This window comes from Danio rerio, chromosome 22 (genome assembly GCF_052040795.2).
Source record: "Danio rerio strain M-AB ecotype USA chromosome 22, GRCz13ab, whole genome shotgun sequence".
Taxonomy (NCBI): domain Eukaryota; kingdom Metazoa; phylum Chordata; class Actinopteri; order Cypriniformes; family Danionidae; genus Danio; species Danio rerio.
Window position 1 is genome coordinate 20,274,225 of NC_141042.1, and position 20,593 is coordinate 20,294,817.

General features: G+C 35.9%; 1 protein-coding gene across 50 annotated transcripts in view; it reads right to left on the reverse strand.

Moving 5' to 3' along the window:
• Window positions 1-2,043: 2,043 nt before the first annotated feature.
• celf5a (cugbp, Elav-like family member 5a) overlaps window positions 2,044-20,593 on the reverse strand; it is a 369,011-nt gene continuing 350,461 nt past the window's right edge. For 9 of the 50 annotated variants that reach the window (XM_087303133.1, XM_087303132.1, XM_087303124.1 and 6 more), the window contains 5 exons: window positions 10,399-10,611; window positions 7,467-7,553; window positions 6,832-6,975; window positions 4,269-4,435; window positions 2,647-2,952 (listed from right to left, as the gene is read on the reverse strand). In XM_087303133.1, coding sequence (XP_087159259.1) covers window positions 4,308-4,435; window positions 6,832-6,975; window positions 7,467-7,553; window positions 10,399-10,611 — 572 coding nt within the window. In that variant the 3' untranslated portion in view covers window positions 2,647-2,952; window positions 4,269-4,307. 50 annotated transcript variants of the gene reach the window in all.

A 20,593-nucleotide genomic window follows, 5' to 3' on the forward strand; every position in this document is an offset into this window, starting at 1 on the left:
AATGAATATTAATGTTCAACTCTTTCCACTCATTTTATTTATTAAATGAAGTAAATGTGTTAATATTAAATATGTACTTAAGTTATCCTTGATACTCAATATTACAATTTAAAAATTATGAGAGTCAATTTATTAGATTTGGCTACACAAGAAAGTCATTTCTTTCAGTCTACCTGCCATGAGTATAACCGCATGCACCATTGGGAGGCGCTATAATCACTCTCGTAGGAGAATTTTGCATTCAAAATCTAAAATAAATAAAGTAATCCAACATCAGCGCCTGAAAGTTCCGCCCCTTCCACTAGGTGTGCAAAGCAGCGGCTGTTGAGTGGTTAAAGTGTCCAACATTTCACACTTCTCTTTAACAGTTTAACAGCGGTTAAGTGCATTATCCAGGAATTTAAAGTTCACTTCTTTTTAGAGTTTTCATTGTGAACGCACTACTTACCCCATTTACACTACAAAAGGCCGAAATAGAATAGTACATAACTAATCATCAGATATGGCAGCTAGCATTAGCCTTAGAGCAAACACACAAAATATGGGCCATATTACAGCTTTGAAACGCCAAATATTTAAGAGGAATTTACTGTACAACAAAAAAAATATTTTGGTCTTTTTTTAACATTCATGCGCTAGTTTTGTCAGCTAGCATTATCCTCAGATATGACATGCAAACTAAACATCACAACTGTTTTTAATAAGACTGAAAAAGAATGTGTATGTCCAATCTCACAAGGAAACATAACAATTTTATGAATTGTCAGTAAAGTGCCTAATTTTTACAATTTATAGAATTACAAACCCCTACACCTCACACCTAACCCTAACCCTCATTGGGGGATGAGCAAATCACACTAAAATGTACGTGAGATTGTGCAAAATATATGAATTAGCCACATAATCAAAAGGTTACAATTGGCCTTTGTTTTCGTCAGTTAACATTAGCCTCAAAGCTAACAAATAAGCTAATTGTCAAAACCACATTTTTGAAATAACCACTAGCATGATTGGACAAAAAAAAATTGTAGCCAGTATTGTTCTTTAGCCTCATTGCAAACACAAATGTAACACTGCAAAATGTTCATTTCAATTTCACAGGGTCTTTAAGATTCTTGTCAAGTGCTTCAGAGTTGTGTATATTTGCGTCTTGTCTGAAAGCAACGTAACAGCTGCGGTTAAGTACACCATAATGTCAGACTGGGTGGCTCTTTTATTGATGGATCAGTTTGCTCCCACTGTAACCCCCCATGGCTGCTATTTGCAAGCTGTTGGTGAGCTCTTTACAGGCTGCTCATTAGACCTTTGCAGACAGTTAGCGTCAAGCTAATCCATACCCAGCCTGAGAAGCGTATTCTTAGAAATATGGGTTATTTGTGGATTGGGTGAGTCATCCCATCTATATCTTAAACTCATTTATGAGCAAAATGAACTCTGAAAACATCCGTGTTGATTGATTGTGCAAGTTTTCCGAAGCTAAATTCACTTATTATTTTGATGCTCCAAAAATGGTCCCTGTAAAATTCTGATGTGCTTGTAAGCGTTAAGAACAAGTCCTTTCTGGAGGTTTGTTGTAAGCCTCTGCTTGGACGTTTTGTGGGTTGTGTTTAGGTTTAAGGCTTGGTTTATATACCAATGTGCTTTATCGGTTGATATTCAGCATTTGGCACTGACTGTCTGATGAGAAAGATAAAATGGAATAAAATGGATGATATGAAAGATCTGCTGGTCCCTCGTAAAGGTAAATTTGGGCGGTACTCAACAAAACATGATCGTAGATCAACGCAAAAAAAACATTTTCCATCATTGCCAAACTGTATAGTACAGCTGTTAATATTGCGGATAGTTGAAGCCACAGGTACTTATTCTGCTTGATAAGTAAAGCTTTCATCGGATAAATATGTTTAAGTGTTCAAACTTCATTTCGCACATGCATAAATAGTTATACTCAGCATTTGTTCTCTGGAATGTGGGACAGTTTAGCAAAAAAATAAATAAATAAATGACAATGGTTAATGGTCCGTTCCCTCACTTTTTTTTTTTCTCTTCATGAATGAAAATGTCTGAACATGCTCCTAACAATCTCCAATCCACATATTCTACTCCACTAAAATAGTATAGCTTTTAAAATACTTTTTTTTCTTAGTTTTTTTTCTATTTTTAAATATTCTGAAACCCAGTAGCTATAAATGTAAAAGGAAAAGAAATCAAAGTCCCTTTCCTCTTCCGACCTGAAGCAAAAATGTATGCTTTTTTTTTTTTTTTCTCTTTAAAAGTATGTCGTTAGTAGTAGTTTGTAGTTTTAGTATTGTTATTAATACCATATATTTCTGTTGAGGAATAAAAATGTTTGGTCCTTTGGTCCCTTTGGGGTGAAAGATTTATCAGTTTCACTGAGGGCATGGAAACCTCTGTGACCACAGAATGTCCTGCGTTTGCTGAAAGATGGTGACAGAAGTAAAGAGGGAAAGAGAAAGAAAGTCCACTAGCGGGACAAGAAGAGCTTCTTTTTTTCCACTGCATTTTTCCTTGGTCTTCAAGTTTAACCCTCATTTGTCCAGTGTAATAAAAGCCATAAGCGCCTCTTCCTTTAAATAGCATATGTGTGTATAATATGTATATAGAAATTGAAGTTGTTCTCGCTCGTGTTTTTTTCTTTTTTCTTTTTTCTTTTTTTTTTAGTTTGTTGCTTGACTGACGGTTCGAAGCTCAGCGAGAGACAGGACGTGTCGAGTTCTCTGTCTTTAGAGAGATCTTTCCTCTTGTCTTTCGTGCCGTGCTGTGCCGAGTGTGGTTTTGTCCACTGGTGTCGGTTCACCCGCAACCCTCCACTGTACTGAACATCTTCGGAAAATAAATACTGATATGTCTTCAAAAAAATCCATTCTTGTTTGTTTTGAAAGAAAAAGTTAAATTCCTTTTGAATTCAAATCCTGCGAATCTCTTCAAATCCTGTGAAACAAAATTCCATTAGAGATAAAGTCAGTTATACAATTATACTCAAGAACTAGTATTAAAATGAAACAAAAACAAAAAATACAAGAATTAACAATAATAATGAATAATAATATAATGTATAATGATATAAAAGGTACTTTAAGATATAGAAAAGAAGTTATAAACAAATATACGCATATATATATATATATATATATATATATATATATATATATACAGACAACCTAATGTACTTTTGATGCTTTTTTAGTCGAGAATGTAGTTGTTTAGATTGCAACTATGCAGTTTATTTATAAGGATAGTGCCTATTTTAAAATATTTACAATTTATGAAAGACAGCGTGTCAGCGGCCATTAGCCTGTCTTTGAGCAAAGACAGTTGATGATGTTGATGATCCACAAGATAGCGACAGAGACAGCACAATAAACCCTGAGAGAAAAACTAAAGCTGATCAAATCGTTATTAAATAGGTAAATGACTTTCTAAGTCGATCTTTCTCTTTTGTATGTTATACTGGGAAATCTCTGTAGACTGATAGCATTTCATTACGTTTAGCCTCATAATCTTAAATTGTGAGCAAAATCACCTGTTTTGCCACCACTTTAGACATTACGCTGGAGAATTATTCAAATATTAGCTCTAAAGTGACGTTAGTGACTGAGCAACAGTTTCTGCTGTTTTGATGTCAGCTGCAGATGTGAATGAATGGCAGAAGAAAGTAGTTCCTCTTCCAAAAGGGTTTTGAGACTGTCCATGTTTGATTTTCTTTTTCTACACAATTATGCCGTCAAACTGTTGTATAAACGCAATATCACATTAGTAGCAGTGCAATGTGGCTGTATATTGTCACTGGTAGGACACTAAGGCACCCGGGGCCTGCTGCCTCGTGCTGACGCACGCCTCCCACCAGTAACGATATACAGCCACATTGCACTGCTACTCGTCTGTATGTGTGTGTGTTTGTGTGTGTATATACATATATATAGACAGACACACAATTATTGATATTAACACAGAAAAATACTAATAATGATCATTGCATTTTATTTCAGGAATATCACACAGACACCTTTTGGGAAGTGCAACATTTCATAATAATATTTATATATAATATTTATATAATAGATATTAAAAAATAAGAATTCAAATATTTAGATATTAAAAGTAAATGTACATTTATATCAATGAAAATAAAATATGTTTAATATGTATTAGATAAAAAAAAAAAGTTAGTTTACAGTTACACACAACACACAAACATACAGAAAACACATTAACAGGACATTGATTAGCTGCATTCATATTAATACCTGTGCTGTTGCTGAGAGCCTAGTATGTGTTGGGCCCTGTCAGTATGGGCGGCTTGCGTCCTTCGGCCGTTTTAACTGCACTTTCAACCTCTTCATGCCAATCTGAAAGCCATTCATAGCCTGGATTGCAGCTTGTGCACTTGCAGGGTTATCAAAGCTCACAAAGCCTGCAAGAAATCACAAAAAGAGATATGAACCAAGTTGTTTGGATACAAAAGATTTACATACTCCATTATATTTGAAATGCAGCAAGTTTCCAACAAATCAAAAATGGCTCTTTAATGAACAAATCAACTCAGAATATCCATACATATGGATAACGTATATAAACAAATATATTATTGTAAAGCATCTTATACAAAATATTCATTTAAAAGAGAGATCTATGATGGGTGTGTTCATTTTCGCTGAGCACTATATATATATATATATATATATATATATATATATATATATATATATATATATATATATATATATATATATATATATATATATATTGCCACTGGTGGTATAGAACAGGGACAAATTGCCCCAAAGGACCCAAAAAAGTGGGCCATGCTCAACACACAAACCACATTCATCCACAACAACCCCAACTTCCAACTTAAACCTATCGGCTACTAAAAGCCAGTGACCAAAAAACCCCATTGAAGTGTGGATGCACTTTCGCTGGCATTACATCAGTAAACGCCTGTGAACCATGAAAAACAGCGGGAAGCTTTCGTCGGTCATCAGCCACCTGGGAACAAATTGGCCTAGGTGTCTAAAACAACCCTATTTCCAGGCTTGTATCTACAAGAAAAGAGGGTCCACGTGGAGGTGAAGTTGGGGATGAAGCCACAATGCTGCTTAATAGGGAATCTATGTATGTCAGTGCTCTCAGCCAAGTCCCATCGGTCCATCTCGAGCCGCGGCCCCCACCGCAGATTAATTACTCTACCGAGCGCCTGTTACCCAGACCTGACATTATGCAGTAAATGCATAGTGTATAAGTCAATACCGCAAATAGGTCCTACTTCACAAATTTATATCTTATTAACCTCCCCCAGGAGACGGGAGCTGCTATTAATTGTGGCTTGGGAAATGTCTCCCCCTGGAGCGGGAACAGATGTTGATCCATAATGGGCCTTTTTGCTTCACTTAGGACTTTTTTTCTGGCTCAGGGATTTTTAAAAGGCAGTTCCTCTCTGGTTTGTGGCTTGACATAGAATACAGTTTACATGGGGGAAAAGGACAGAGACTGATTACCAGACGATCTGGGATGGACTAAGTGTAGAAGTGTTACTTAATTCACGTAGCTGCTTAAGATTTAGAATGTTGTAATCAGAGCTTTTTTTTAATCTTGCACACCTTTTTAATAAAAAACAACAACAAATATAACAATTAAATTAACGTCAGCAAGTAAAACACGCTTGTAGAAAGCACACACACAACACCAAATTAGATTTTCTATATATAATAATTTTGCATTTATAAAAATAGAATTGATGCTTGTTTAATACTTTTATTTTTTTTAATGGTTTTTCCTCCTCTGAATACTGCTAAAAGTAAAAGATTTGAGGACATAAAATATGTTTAGAATTTTAGTAAACATTACATTGGTTCTGTATGGATTATACACCACATTAATGCACATTTTAACCTGATGCAAAAAGTAGTTAAATTTAACACCACTTCTTCATTTTCCATGTTTTCATCCTGTTTTTAGGATCTTATTTGCTTGGTTTTGGCAGTTACAATACTTAATCATTGAATGACTGTGCTCACCTGTGTCTTGTTTGGTTCCTCGTTTAGCATTTATGTTTAGGGGTGTGTTTACAAAACAGCAATGTACTAAAAACTAAAGAGAGAACTAAACTTGTGAATGACCATAGACTGCCAAGACACATGCACATGATGCCACAATTGTCACTATATCACATTTACAGGAACAGTATCGATTTCAAAAGTTTGTGTTTCAGTCTCTCAAAATGACTAATAAGAGCCAAAATTTATTATTTGGTTTATAAATAATGTTACATGTGAGATCCTCTGATCTTGATGCAACATAATTCTTATAAATAAGTTAAACACACACACACATTTGTATCGATATCTTTATATATATATATATATATATATATATATATATATATATATATATATATATATATATATATATATATATATATATATATATATATATATATATATATATATAATTTGTCTATACATTTCAGAAAAAGATGCATACAAAAATGCATGATTATTGACCTCATTCTTTGCGTACAAATCTCTTTTGCTCGAGACTTCCGGTCTTATTCACTTCCATTCCTATTTAGATGTTTAAAAGAGCTTGTTGCGCTGCTTGATGTTGCAAACTGATATTTTCTTATTATATTATTCTGCATTGTCTGTAAAGTCATGCAAACATTTGTGTGTAGAGTGAGTAGTTTGACCATTTTCTGTCATTTATTATTTCTAGTCTTTTCTCCCATAGGCAACTAAATCTTAAGTTCTAAAACGATCGCAATAGAATAAGGTCAATAGGTAGATAGAAATGAATCGATTTTTCTTTTACCGAAACACTTGCTCTGGTTGGTGGCTCTGTCCATGAAGACCTTTGAGGAGATGACTGTACCGAATGGAAGGAACATCTGCATAAGCTCATTGTCACCAAACTCTTGTGGTAGATGATAGATGAAGAGGTTGCAACCCTCTGGTCCTGCAAAACAAAGACATTTTTACTCACTCAGGAGTCTTCATTCAAAACAAGTCACAAAGACAACAGATACAAGACACCTGAGTTAACCCGCCTGATCTCACAAAGAAATGTAACTATTTTACTATTTGTCAGTACAATTTGTAAACTAATTCACACAAATGCATACAAACGTTCAGTCATATGAAAATGTAAGATTTTAAAAAGGTGGCATGGCACCCAACCCCACCCCTAAACCCAACTGTCATTGGGGGATAAGGAAATCATGTTAAATTGTATGATCGAGATTAGAAAATCATCCTCAAAATACTGTCAAGTTGTTACGCTAGAGCTAAAATCACACATGCATTTTTGAATACAAAATTTTATCAAATAAAACATTAGTATAAGATGCACATTCTGATTATTTTAGCTATATAAACACTTCTGTTAAAATAATGCAAACACTGTTAACCTTTATGCAAAAGAATGAATGTAAAGTCTCTCACCCTCACCTTCTCTCTGCTGCTGCTGCTGAATGACTTGTGGTGGCTGTGGCAAGCTTTGGCCAATAGGGGTCAGTGTGGTAGCTGGGTAGATGGCTGAACGCACAAAGAAAAAGAAATGTGTGTGAAAACATGGGCTGGATTTATGCGATACAGCACAGAACAAGGCTACGAGAAAGAGAAGAGAGAATGAAAGAGAGAGAAATGGACGGATGGTTGGTCAAACACAACTACCCATTTTAAAAAAGCAGCACAATAAATAAGTAAATAAATAAATGAATAAATAAATTCACATACTGTATAAATACAAGGGATGTTCTCTGATATCTGATAGATCTGCATTTTAGGGGGACAAATTCAAAGACAATCAAACACCATTTTCAACAAAACAAACCTCTGTTCTCATAAAATGTACAAAATGTCAGGATAGGCCAAAAGATTTGCTATACATTTGCGGATATGCTCATTTGTTGTTATGTGGTTCTTACCTTTTTTGGTTTGTAACTGTCAAAAGCAAACAATCCAGGATACATTTATTTGCTACTTGGTGATGGTTGTATTGCAGTTGCAGAGTTATCAAATCATATTACTGTAGATGAATTTTACTGTTTTAGGAAAAAAAATTGGTCTGTTGGGGATCAGTTTTTGGCCCAAAAAGTCCAGTCAGGTTCTTTATAGGATTCGAACATGCCAAAGTTGACAATATTTGGCGGATTTTGCATCCTGCCTGTCTCGTGTTTGGCCTTATGATTTTTTACTTATTTTTTTTTTTTTTATAAAAAATTATTAAGCACAATAGTTTATAACCAAAATGTAATCCTGCAACGTTCATCAAAAACAATGTTAATCCTAAATGCAATGAAAACAAATATAGTGAACATAAACAGACTATACTATAAATAATGTGCAATAAAGAGGTTTGAATCTCAACCCTAACTGCAAAATGGAAATTTCTTTGTGACTTTCTAACATGCAAAATTCTTCCAAAATTACTGTAGTTTTGTTATTTAAAGCATGTTTGTTGTTCCATAAAAAAGTGACCTGTTTTTAGGTTTTTATATAAATCTTTACACCATAGAACACCTGTTTAACTTCAGACACATAAGAACAAATTACATTAGTTATAAATTAGTAAAATTTGGGAAGAAATTATATCAGACATTCAAAGAATGAAACAAATGTTACAATTTAATATTAGTGGTGGTTCTAACTTAGAGTATGAAGTCTAAAAGAAGAGCTTTTTAAATTAAAACACTTCAAGGGTAGGCTACATCTGCCAGATCGGCAACTGAAAATTTTCCTGCTTATGTAAATGTGCATTTCCTATGATATGAACCATTATACGGTGGTCAAGTGTATTTTTATTATATTTATTATATTAGGCATGTGCCGGTATAAGTTTCGGATAGTATAATAACCTTGAGTAAAAATATGACGATATGACGGTATCACGGTATTGTGCTTACTGCTGTAAAATAATTTCTTTTAAATGTCTTAGTAAAAAAACAGCAACCCAATACAATATATACATTTTAGGAAACATAATATTTTGGAACAGTAAACATGTCAGGCTACATAATTAAAATGAACCATTGACTTCTATTTTCATTAGCTTCAAAAACACAGATTTCCTTAAAGCACCTAAAAAGTAACTTTAAAAAACCCTCTACATATATTTTGCGGTTTTAATATCTTGACTTTTTCCAAAACCTTGAAACCGGTTATCGTCTCATGCCTAATATATATATATATATATATATATATATATATATATATATATTACTCAATCAAAATCGAAATAAATAATCAAATCAGGTGACTGAAACCAGAATTTCCATATATATCCAGGTACAATGTTGCCATGTGGCCACTAGGGCTGTGCGATTTGGAAATAATATCTTACTGCGATTTTTTTTGACAGATATTGCAATTTCAATTGATTTGCAATTTAATTTTGTAGTCAAGATTCAGCTCAATAATCAGTATCATGGCTTCTTACTGTTAAAATGCAGTGATTGTTAGTGTCAAAAAAGGAACTGAAAATATATTAACTTACTTTAACATTTATTAAATATTCAGAAATGAAACACTCATTTTTCTCTAGAGCAAGCAGTAAACACAAATAAAATGACCTTACTATTCTGTAAAAAAGTTCAACTCACATTAGGGAGACAGTGGTGCTTTTTATACAAACAATAAATAATACTTATTATAAAAATACAGAACACTCAGCAAATTAACATTGCTGAAACAATCGCTTGCTACTAGATTGAGTGTCACTAACAATACTTTCAGTTGACTTTTTAGCAAGACACTCATCATCACTCAATTGTGCTCACTCAATTGCTAGTAAGGCTATCACGCATTTGCTCTGGGCAGGGAAAATTAAATAATACCAAAATATTTTATATCGCAGCCCTTTGCGATTAGTTAATCGCATAGTTTCAAATTGGGATTGAGATTCGATTAATCGCACAGCCCTAGTGGCCACTAAAACTGGAGTTCTTGCCTAAATGACGTCAGCTAGGTTAACACTAAATGGAAGATGCGATTGAGGAAAATTACACACATTCACCCCAAAGTAGTCCAGTTAACCACATTTGCATCAAAGTTTATGTAATAAACAAATACTTATTTCCACATTTGGAGTAAACCTAGCAGAAAGGCTTTTATCGCCACCTGTTGGTTTGCTGTGCCCTCACATGCATCACAGTGCATTTTTGTTCAAACACTTGTAGACATCACCTAGCTGTTGCAGATTTGGTGTCTCGTGTTGCAAAGCCAGTGATGCTGGAGGTCACAATTCTCTCAGAACAACCATACCTCACATGAGGTGGTACTAAAAAAGTACCAGTATTAAGTATGTAACACAGCAGAAAAGCCTCTAAAAGTAAGCTGTACCATACAATTCAGTGGAAAATTAATAATTGAGGTAGCTCACCTGTATATTGCTGCACCCCAGTGAAGGCCTGCTGTAGGGTGTCTGCAGCCGTGGGGCTTTGGGTGGAGTATGGGGGCAGACCATTGGTGTACACGGCCTCCACTGCAGGGTGACCGTTGGGCTGGTGGGGGATGCTGGTAAAGCCGTTGACGATAGGAGTGACAATGCTGGGGACGGCTGATGTAGTGATGTTGGCAGGCGGTGAGCTGAGGCCTGCTGAGCCAGAGAAACAAACACACACTCTAGGTCAGACGCTGAAACAGTTTACGAAAAATGAATCATGTTCAGTTCATATTAAGACATGCAATAAGTATACATAGATTAAGGCATTGTGGATGTTGGATGAGTTGGACATTTTTTGATGTAATAAATGACAGTAGTTGCATACCAAATGGCACACTATACACTATTCGCTTATGCACTATGCACTTACACTCTCAACAGCATAGTATATGAATGGAGCGTCGACCCAAATGGAACACTAATGTTTTTTTTTTACTAAGTGGAGATTCAAACCGTTTCCCTGATGACATTTGGCGGTTGCCAAATTAGCAAAACGAATGACCAAACTACCAAATAATACCTGCCATGAGTATTACCGCATTCACCATCGGGAGGCGCTATAATTTCTCTTTTAAGAGAATTTTGCTTTCACATTCCAAAATTAATAAAGTAATCCAGCATCAGTGCCTAATAGCTCCACCGCTTGTGCTACTTGAGCAAAGCAAGCAGCCATTGAGTGCGTGAAGTGTCCAACATTCCACACTTCCTTTTACCGATTGGATAAGTGCATCATCCGAGTAATTAAAGTGCACTTATTCTTCTTAGTTTTCAGTGTGAATGTACTACTATTTATAGTACAAAATGGAGTAGAATAGTGCATAAGTATGCGATTTGAAATGCTCCTTGTGTTTTCTTTGGGCTAGCTAGCTAGCTTTAAGGCTAATGGTGCTATGGTGTTAAGCCACCTTTCCACTGCACACGACAAGCGACAGACTGGAAGTTATTCATTTCCAATAGAAATACGTGGAGTTCAGATCGTCTCCATATGTGAAAAAATTCGAATACAATTTGAGCTGTGGATACGTTGAAATATTTAAACTCTTGCGACTAGACCGTATGCTAAGCGTAACCTAAACCGTATGCAAGATGAAAAATAGTAGTTTTTTTCGTTATTTTTTGAGTCAGAAAAAAGTCAATATTAAAAAAAAAACATTTCTATTTATAAATGAGTATTAAAAAACATAATGTTTTTATGTTGTCTCAACATTCGCTCCAAATTTTTTAGTGGTCTATATCTTTCTAGTATTTATTCATTCATTATTCCAACCATGTTGAACGCACGGAAAATAAAGGCTCTTGGTTTTGCACTCTTTTATTTTGGACACTGCGAGAATCAGCTTCTATCCCAAGGTGCATGACAAAACTGACAATTCTGTGCGACTGCCACAAGAGGGCGTATTCCAACAGTCGTGTCAGAATGTCGAACACAGTGGAAAGGCTTTAAACGCTGACAAAATCCCAATTTTATCACGCATATTCACACACAAACACAAAAATGTACTGCACGTTTCGTTTAGCCACTGTTTACATTTAATTATATTTTCACACAAATAAATTCAATACTAGTTGAGTTTGATGCTAAGTTAATCATGACATGTTAGCTTTAAGATATACAAATTATAAATGTTTCATTTAGGTTAGGAAAACATCTTGTTATACTTCCATATTGTTATGTATAAGTCTTTACAATACAATACTGTTTAATGAAAGAAAGCTAACAGTAGCTATGTTTCCATCTATCTATTTTTATGCACATTTTGGATATGCGCATAAAAAACACTTGTTGGAAACACCATGATGCGCATTAGTTTTGAAAATGCACATAAAAAATTTATACGCATAACTGAGTAGGATAAAATTTTTATTTTATAATAAAAAAAAATGTGCATAAACTACAATGGAAACACTTTTACCAAACAAATTCCAGTATGCGCAATAAAAGTGTCATGTGATTTTGTTATAAGAGGTCTTGTGATGATAAAAATGTGTGTGAATGAAAAAACTAGTCAGCGGACCACATTGTAAAACATCTGAAATGTTGTTTTAGTCAATCTAAAACGCCTTAACCATTTCAGCATTAGTGTTACTATATTATTAATGACCCCCAGAACTGTCAAGAGCATCTGGCTCTGCATCTCATGCCTTTGCATGTTGGCATTGTCTTCTGAGGCGCAAGTCGTTTTTTAAATTAAGAAAAGAAACACGCAGCTTCTCCTACCGCTCCAAATTACGTTTTTATTTTTGATATTTGGAGCCAGTTAATCAGGAAGTGACGATTATGTTCTCTTTAACTTATTGGATGGAAACACTGCTTTATTAGCGTGTCTTTTATGTGATATTCTAGTTTTGCTCATAAATTTAATTCACATTATTGTATGGAAACATAGCTAATGACAATTTGAAAAAGTAGTCAATAATTGATGTTTGCATTTAAGTTAACTACGGCAATATAACATTAATTTACATGTTTATATTGTTTTAGCACCCCGTTTTTTATGCTAATTTGAGGACTGATGATAGCATATTGCTATATTAAAAGAACAGCATATATAAACAGACTTTTTATTTAAAAATTGAATAAATACTTATTATAATAATAAAATGCATATAAGCACTTGTCAAGCACAAGTTATCATGTAAAAATGACATGAAAGTGTAATACATAAATGAATGTGCACATTGCTAATTTACATACACAGTGTCAATCATTCTGCTGTCTGTTAATGACCCAATCATGGTTACAAAAACATGCTTAAGCACATACAGAATAAACATTTCGTAACAGTCTGCGACAGAATGGTTTAATGGACACCTTGCTAGCATGTGTTTGATCCCAAGCATTGAGTGTTTCTGAACCCCCGGCTGTGCATCAGTACAAACGACAAAACGCTTCCCATAGGATGCCATTTCAATCTGTACTCGTGAACAATGATGGACATGGAGATAGACGGTCGTCATGGAAACCCCCAGCATGCTTCAATTACAGTGTGGCCAAAGACCCTATAGAAAAGTCTTTATAGAAATATAAGCAAGCTGATGGCTTGCTTACAGCATGAAGGTGTGTGATGGTTGAAATGAACATTTTATTGATTTAGTGAAAACAATAATGGTCTTTTATGTCTAATTTGTTGGGCTTTCTATTGGTGGCATATCCTAATTGTAATATGTGTTAAAGTACATTAGAAATCATTAAAATGGGCTGGTTTTAAAGGTTAAAATTTGATGGCATGAATGTTTTCGGCCCCTATTTCACCCTTTTTTCAAGATAAGTCTTTTGTGTCTCCAGAATGTGTCTGTAATGTTTCAGTTCAAACACCCATCAGAATATTGGGATTTTCTGCTCTGAACACAATGTAGCTGTTTTTGTTGCCTGTGCCTTTAATGCTAGTTCTCTCTGTGCACCGTTACTACGTGCCTGTCAGAGTGTGCCTTAGAGATGCGCGGATGGGCTATTATTTCATCCGCAACCGCATGACAAAATTCATCATCCGTCCGCCATCCATCCGCAGTAACATTTTTGACCAATTTTTAAAACCGCACCCGCCCGCCATCTGCTGATTGGGCACTTTATTTGAATGGCTTATTCCTTTTTATTATTAAATGAATGTTTCTTTATTGATCATTATAGAACAGAGAATGACTTTAATGTAGACATGCAGTTAATCCAAACGTGCAAGTCATTAATTGACGACGCTTTGAAGTGACGCTAAAGATACGAGGACGTGTCTTTTCACTTGATTCGATTCCTCGGTCCTTCAGTCTTTGCGTCCTTCCCTCGTAACGTTATCCCGGTGGGGTGGAAACACGAGGAAAGAAAGCAAGGAAAGGAAACGAGGATGCACAAATAAGAAATGAGAAGCACCCGAGCTCTCAGAATATCAGCAGTGAACTGCGTCTCCAATCGGCGCACAGGGACAAAAGTAAATAAATAGCCTAAATTAAACGCACTGTACTATACAACTTTTTTTATTGTAGCCTAATAGAAAACGCATTGACACATCATTTCAACATGCTGCTATTTAGCCTACAACTAAATGCCTATTTCACTTTATTTTTTAGTAAATAGATAGAATAATAAGTCATTTACATTATAGCCTAATAATGTTTACAATTGTAGTTGTCCATAGCAACCCCAAAAACGTACCTGCTTGCCTTGCACATCTAATTAATGGGCACAGTTTTTCGACTATTTTTTTATTTATTATTTTTTATTTTTTGCTGTGGATGTTATTGAGCTTGCAGAAATCGGAAACAACACCAGTTCTGCGACAAGATGAACCTTTATTGATATCTCTATCAGACAATACCTATTTTATATGCCAAAAGAAACAACAGGCAGTAAAAAAATATTAACATAAATATCTTAATGTAGGCATAGGCTATAGTCGCATGCTTTGGCAAACAGTTGAAAAATTTTTTAATAAAAACGTCATATCGTGCCTAAGCCTTGTAGGCTCAGTCACCCCCACAATTAGAAATTAAATTAGAAAAATAGATATGCCATCCCTCTTTGAGCAAACATAAAGTCTGACCAGGCTAAGTGCATGTATGACAAGTGCCCCAATAACCCATGGATTTAGGATTATCCCCATTCCCCTCAAACTTGAAGCATAACGAAATACTACGCCAGTTACGACAAAGAAATTCTGGCAAAATAACCTTAGCCTCGGAACGTAAAAGCGAGGCCAACATGTCTAGAATAGAATAGGCTAAACCAATATGAACGTAAAATTATCAGCTGACCGAACTCAAAAGTTTATATTGAACATATGTGTAGCCTAAATAACATAGGCTAATTGGTTTAATATGCCTGACGTTGGGTCTAGTTTGATTTTTTCTTGGCACAATGCAGGAATAAAATAGCATCTACAGTGTCAGGATTCAGACGGGCGCGCCTGCATAGCCACTATAATGCGCCCTGCTGCACTGAAGGAGCGCTCGCTCGCAGCACTTGTTGCTGAAATGCATAGAATTCTCTTGGAAAGGTGCTGTAGTTGTGAGAATGACTGGCCTTATTTCTCCTAAAAGGAAAGTAGATTTTCCTCTGCTGATCCGTCTATACGGAAGTTTGTAGAGGAATACTTCTGTACTTCATCCAGAATTAGTGTATCCGATTCCTCCTCCCATTCTGTGAAGTCAGTCCTAGGCTTTTTCGTTGGTGCGCCAGCTATGCCTATAAAAACAGTACAACCGCCCGCCACCCGCCCGAATTTAATTAAAATATTATTTTTTCGTAACGTCATCCGCCCGATCCGCGGTTTATCCGCGGAGTCCGCGGCAATAACCGCCAACCGCGCATCTCTAGTGTGCCTCAATCTTCACCTTGGCTGCATCAGATAAACTGCTCAGTGACAGACATGAAGGAAGCAGATCTCACGTAACGTTTGTGAGAAATACTACCGTAAGAACTTTCCCAATGATTATTTGATGGATTTGTTGTGGGGTTTGTTCAAGCCTTTCTGCAATGATGAGTCACATACAGTGTCGTTACAAAGATACAAACATAGACACACACATGTGTGTTTAACTTTGCAGTGTTTTTGCACTGCAAATGTGACAAGATACACATTAATATCCACCGCTGTATGGATATCTGTTATGTAATGTACAAAATAAACCTGATTTAACCAACACAATCTCACGGCAATTCGTAACTTTTTCATTTAGTGGCTAATTCGTATGAATTCGTACGATCTAATTCGTACAATTTAGTACGATTTGCTTTTCCCCCAATGACGGTTGGGGTTAGGGGTGGGGTTAGGTGCCACGCCTCCTTTTTAAAATCGTATCATTTCGTACGACTGAAATCGTACGAATTCGTACGAATTAGCCACTAAACTGGCAAAACGTAAAATACTTACGTTTTCTCGTGAGATCAGGCTGGATTTAACAGGGGATTGAAGCGTCTTTTTTTATTATTGTATTGTTATGTGGCTGTGATGATGAATTACAGCGATTTTACCATCTTTAACTTATTTTATTACAAACATGCACTGTTTTAAAAACATTTTAAACTTGTAAAAGTTATTCTTGATCACGTTTGATGATGACTGATGATCACAGAGAGCTGAACAGATCTTTTAATCCCAGTTGCTTTGGGCACATCTGTCTTTCATCCGTTACTACAGAGACATGTTAATAGGCAGTTGTCAGTCAGTTCGGTGGGTGGGGAAACTGCACTCCTATGTCATGTTGTGGTTGGCCTCAAAATGAGAGGGATTTTATCCTATTTTTAAAACAGAGACTTATTGTGTTTATATCCTTCCAATATGACTGTGGACACACTATACCTACACACAGTTCTATTCAAACAGCTTACAAAAGATGATTTTCTTCATAGGGGATTTTACAGTGAACCATAAAAACCTGGTGATAGTGTCTCCTGACTAGTTTTTTTTTCTCCACTAGGGAAAGTCTCGAATAGAAACTAAAGGTTCCCAAAACTGTATTCAAGCTTTCCACTGCATTGACCTGTGGGAATTCCAGTGAGGTCTTTACTCTCATTTGTGCCATTTCCTGTTCCTAAGCTTTTTTGCGATTGTTTGCTTCCCACACGGCACATTGATAAATTAGATGACGCCTCTGCTCCATTCTTCCCGGAGCCCAGGAGACCAGGTTTGTTCTGGGATGTCCGACAGGCAGCTTTAGCTGGGCCTACCACACGTGCGGGGCCGAGCGGCAGCTTCATGCTGCTATAATATTGCGAATCTATCATTGTGATGTGACAGTTTGGAGAAAAGCTGAGCGCTGACAGGACGATCCAGCCCGCAGGAAGTTTTAGGAAACAGACTGAGCTCGTGGAAGCTTAGATCATGTTCTGGTTGAGGCTTCAGCAGGCATCAAAAAAAGCTAGTAAGACAAGACAGATGATATGACTCAGGGTACACAATGGAGTTAGCACAGGAAAAAAAGTTGGTAGTTGAGCACAGATCAGTGCATGGCTTTTTCTGTTGTTCTCTGTTAGATGAGGGCTCTCAAAACGTTTGAGTGATTTACACAGTTTTGGGCAGGATATGACAATCTAAAAACACAGCTATCGGATATAAAACTTTTTTTAAGTAAGTCTTGGATTCTGTGTGAATTTCCCCTAATGTTTGGACCTAAAACTCCCCTCAAAAGATAAAAATGCTGGAATTATTTGTATATGCACAGCTACACATGTTGCATGCGCTGTGGGTCACGCTGGTCATGACGCAGAAGTATAAACCAGGCTTTAAAGGTAGAGTTAGCATGCTGCTAAGCTAACAAAGCTAATTTAATGTAGATTTAGCTGTTTTTACTAGGACTTTAAGTTATTAAGTCAGAAGAGAATAATGTTAGCATAGACCAGAGGTCTCAAACTCAATTTACCTGGGGGCCGCAGGAGGCAAAGTCTGGGTGAGGCTGGGCCGCATAAGGGATTTTACACAAAAAAGTCCTCAAATGTCATTATTAACAGTTTTAATTATTTTTTCAGAACATAAAGTGTCCTGAACATTAATAGAACATTGAGTGAAGATTATGAACAGTTTTTCTGAACATGGCATCTTTTGCCTACTTCTTGCTGCCAGAGACTTGACAACGCTTCTTCTCACAAATCTGAACCACATTTGGCTTTAGAGCAGAAGCAGTTGAGACCCTCAGTATGGCTTGAAGATGATCATCATTAAGTCTAGACCTGTACTTTGACTTATTGAAGTCCTAGGGAAAAAGTGGGGGAACTCACTCAAAACTTTCATTCCCTCACCTAAAAAAAGGCGTATAGATGTATAAATAAAACACCCCCACCCCACTCCAGTCACATCAGTCTGTACCAGTCTGTATCTACCTATAATATATATAAGATGCAGGGCAGGCACGTGCACACATAGGGCTCAACCTGTGCAGAGCACATGCCCTTTTTAGTCTTGCATAGAAAGTGCCCTTCCAAAATGATCAAAAGTGTCCCAGCGACGCGACACACCCTCGGTCCCGCCCTTCAGTAGGTGCGCGATAACACCGCTCTTGAGTACGCGCACGACAACACAGCTGATCAGAACGCGCGCGACAACACGGTGGGCGGGGAATGCCAGTGTCCGCTGTGTACGGATAGAATCAGCGGAGCGGGGAGCGCTCTCTCTCCCCGCTCCGCTGATTCTGTAAGTGTACAGCGGTCGGCGCGGGCCACAAAATAATGCACTGAGGGCCGCAAATGGCCCGCGGGCCGCGAGTTTGAGACCCCTGGCATAGACTATTACTAAGCTAACAATGACGATTTTAATGTTAATTTAGCTTTTGTTACTGAATGAATTATATTTGTAAATTCTACAATGAAAAGTGTTTCTAAGTACTTTTTCAGTACTTTTTACTTATCATCATGAAAATGACATGGAATTTTAATTTATACATCAAACTTCATTTATGGATGCATTTGCACACCACTATACATATACACTAGTTTTAATCGCAATAATAACAATATAAATTCAATATATATTACGATTTTTTTAACTGTATATTGGTACTAAAACAGATTTTAGCATACTGCTAAGCTAGCAATAATAGTTTAAAGTAAAATGAATTGTTTTGCTACATTTTGGTATAGGTACAGATTAATGACAGCATGCTGCTAAGCTAACAAATACAATATGAAAATTATTTAGCCATATTATTGTTAAATTTGAAACTAAATCAGTAAAGATTGAAGTTAGCATGCTGCTAAGCTAACAATGCCAATTTGATGTAGATTTCACCTATTTTTGCATTTACATGTTTTGGTATTAAATCAGTTAAGATTAATGTTAGCATGTTGCTAAGCTAACAATGCCAATTTGAAGTAGATTTATCCCTGTTACTTTCTGGACTGAATAAGATTAAATATTTTACCTTGAAATAAGTTTCTAAATTTTATCAATTATAAATATAATGTTTCATTTAGGCAGCTAATTCCATTGTGGCGACCCCTGATGAACAAAGGGACTAAGCCGAAGGAAAATTAATGAATGAATGTTTCAATTAGGCTTAAAGAATGTTGGCATAACATTTTTATAACATCTCTTGTTTGAAATATTTTGAAAGGCAAAATGTTTGTGAAAGTTGTTTTTAATTAAGTTTTTCTTTTTTTGCACTGGTTCCAAAATAACAACATATGACATGCAGTTCACATGTCACAGGATCAATAGAGGATTGTTAGTGCAGATCCAAGTGCACACTGTATCAACCTTCTCTTTGGTTCTGTATGGTCCATATCACAGCAGTTTGTTCCAGATGGAGCACATTTTGGCATTCAATTCCAAAAGTCCAGAATGAATCCATCTGTTATTAAATAAATCTTTTATCTGTCAGTCCCGTTAGTATGTTGAGCACTATGAGATGTCGCATATTCGGCAAATACTGTTATTTCACGTTAGGGAAGTGTAATTGGATTTACATTACTGCAATCTGCCCTCGTGCATCATGCTGATTTGCACCCGATGGTGACTACAATGAGGAACAGCTTACCATATGCACCAAAAGGATTTATTATGCAAATTATAGACTGAAATCAACAAGGAGTGCTGGAACCGTATCGGTTAACACTGCAGCCAAACCAATCACAATAACTAACTCCCACTACATCCATATTTTTAATACTCAGGATGGCTTATGTTTATTTACACCTGTGTTTTAATAGAGCTTTGCTCTGGTTGCGTTGAAGATTCAAGAATTAATGCTGGTCCATCTATGTACAGCTATAAGTATGTTTATGGCACCTTTTAGGAAATTTTGTTCTACTACATCAACCATCTGTGGTTGTACAACTTATTTTATGCTTAATGGAAAGCACCCGTGCTTAAGTACATTGTATTTATATTTTAATGTAAGTGCATAGTAGTGTGCCAATAGGCCAATAAATATAAAGTGGAACCTTTATTTTTATATAATTGATAAATCTACATTTAATCAGGCATAATATTTAGCATACGATTACTCTAAACATATTGTATATATATAAATAACATTGTGAGCTTTCTGCATTTTCATATACAGGTATAATAAACATAATATCAGACATAATAGGATAAGCATGGGCTTATTTAAACCACATATTGCATATATAAAAAGTGTATATAATGCATGTAAGAATAGCAAACAGAATTTTTTATATATATTCAGACAAAGTCAAGTATATGAT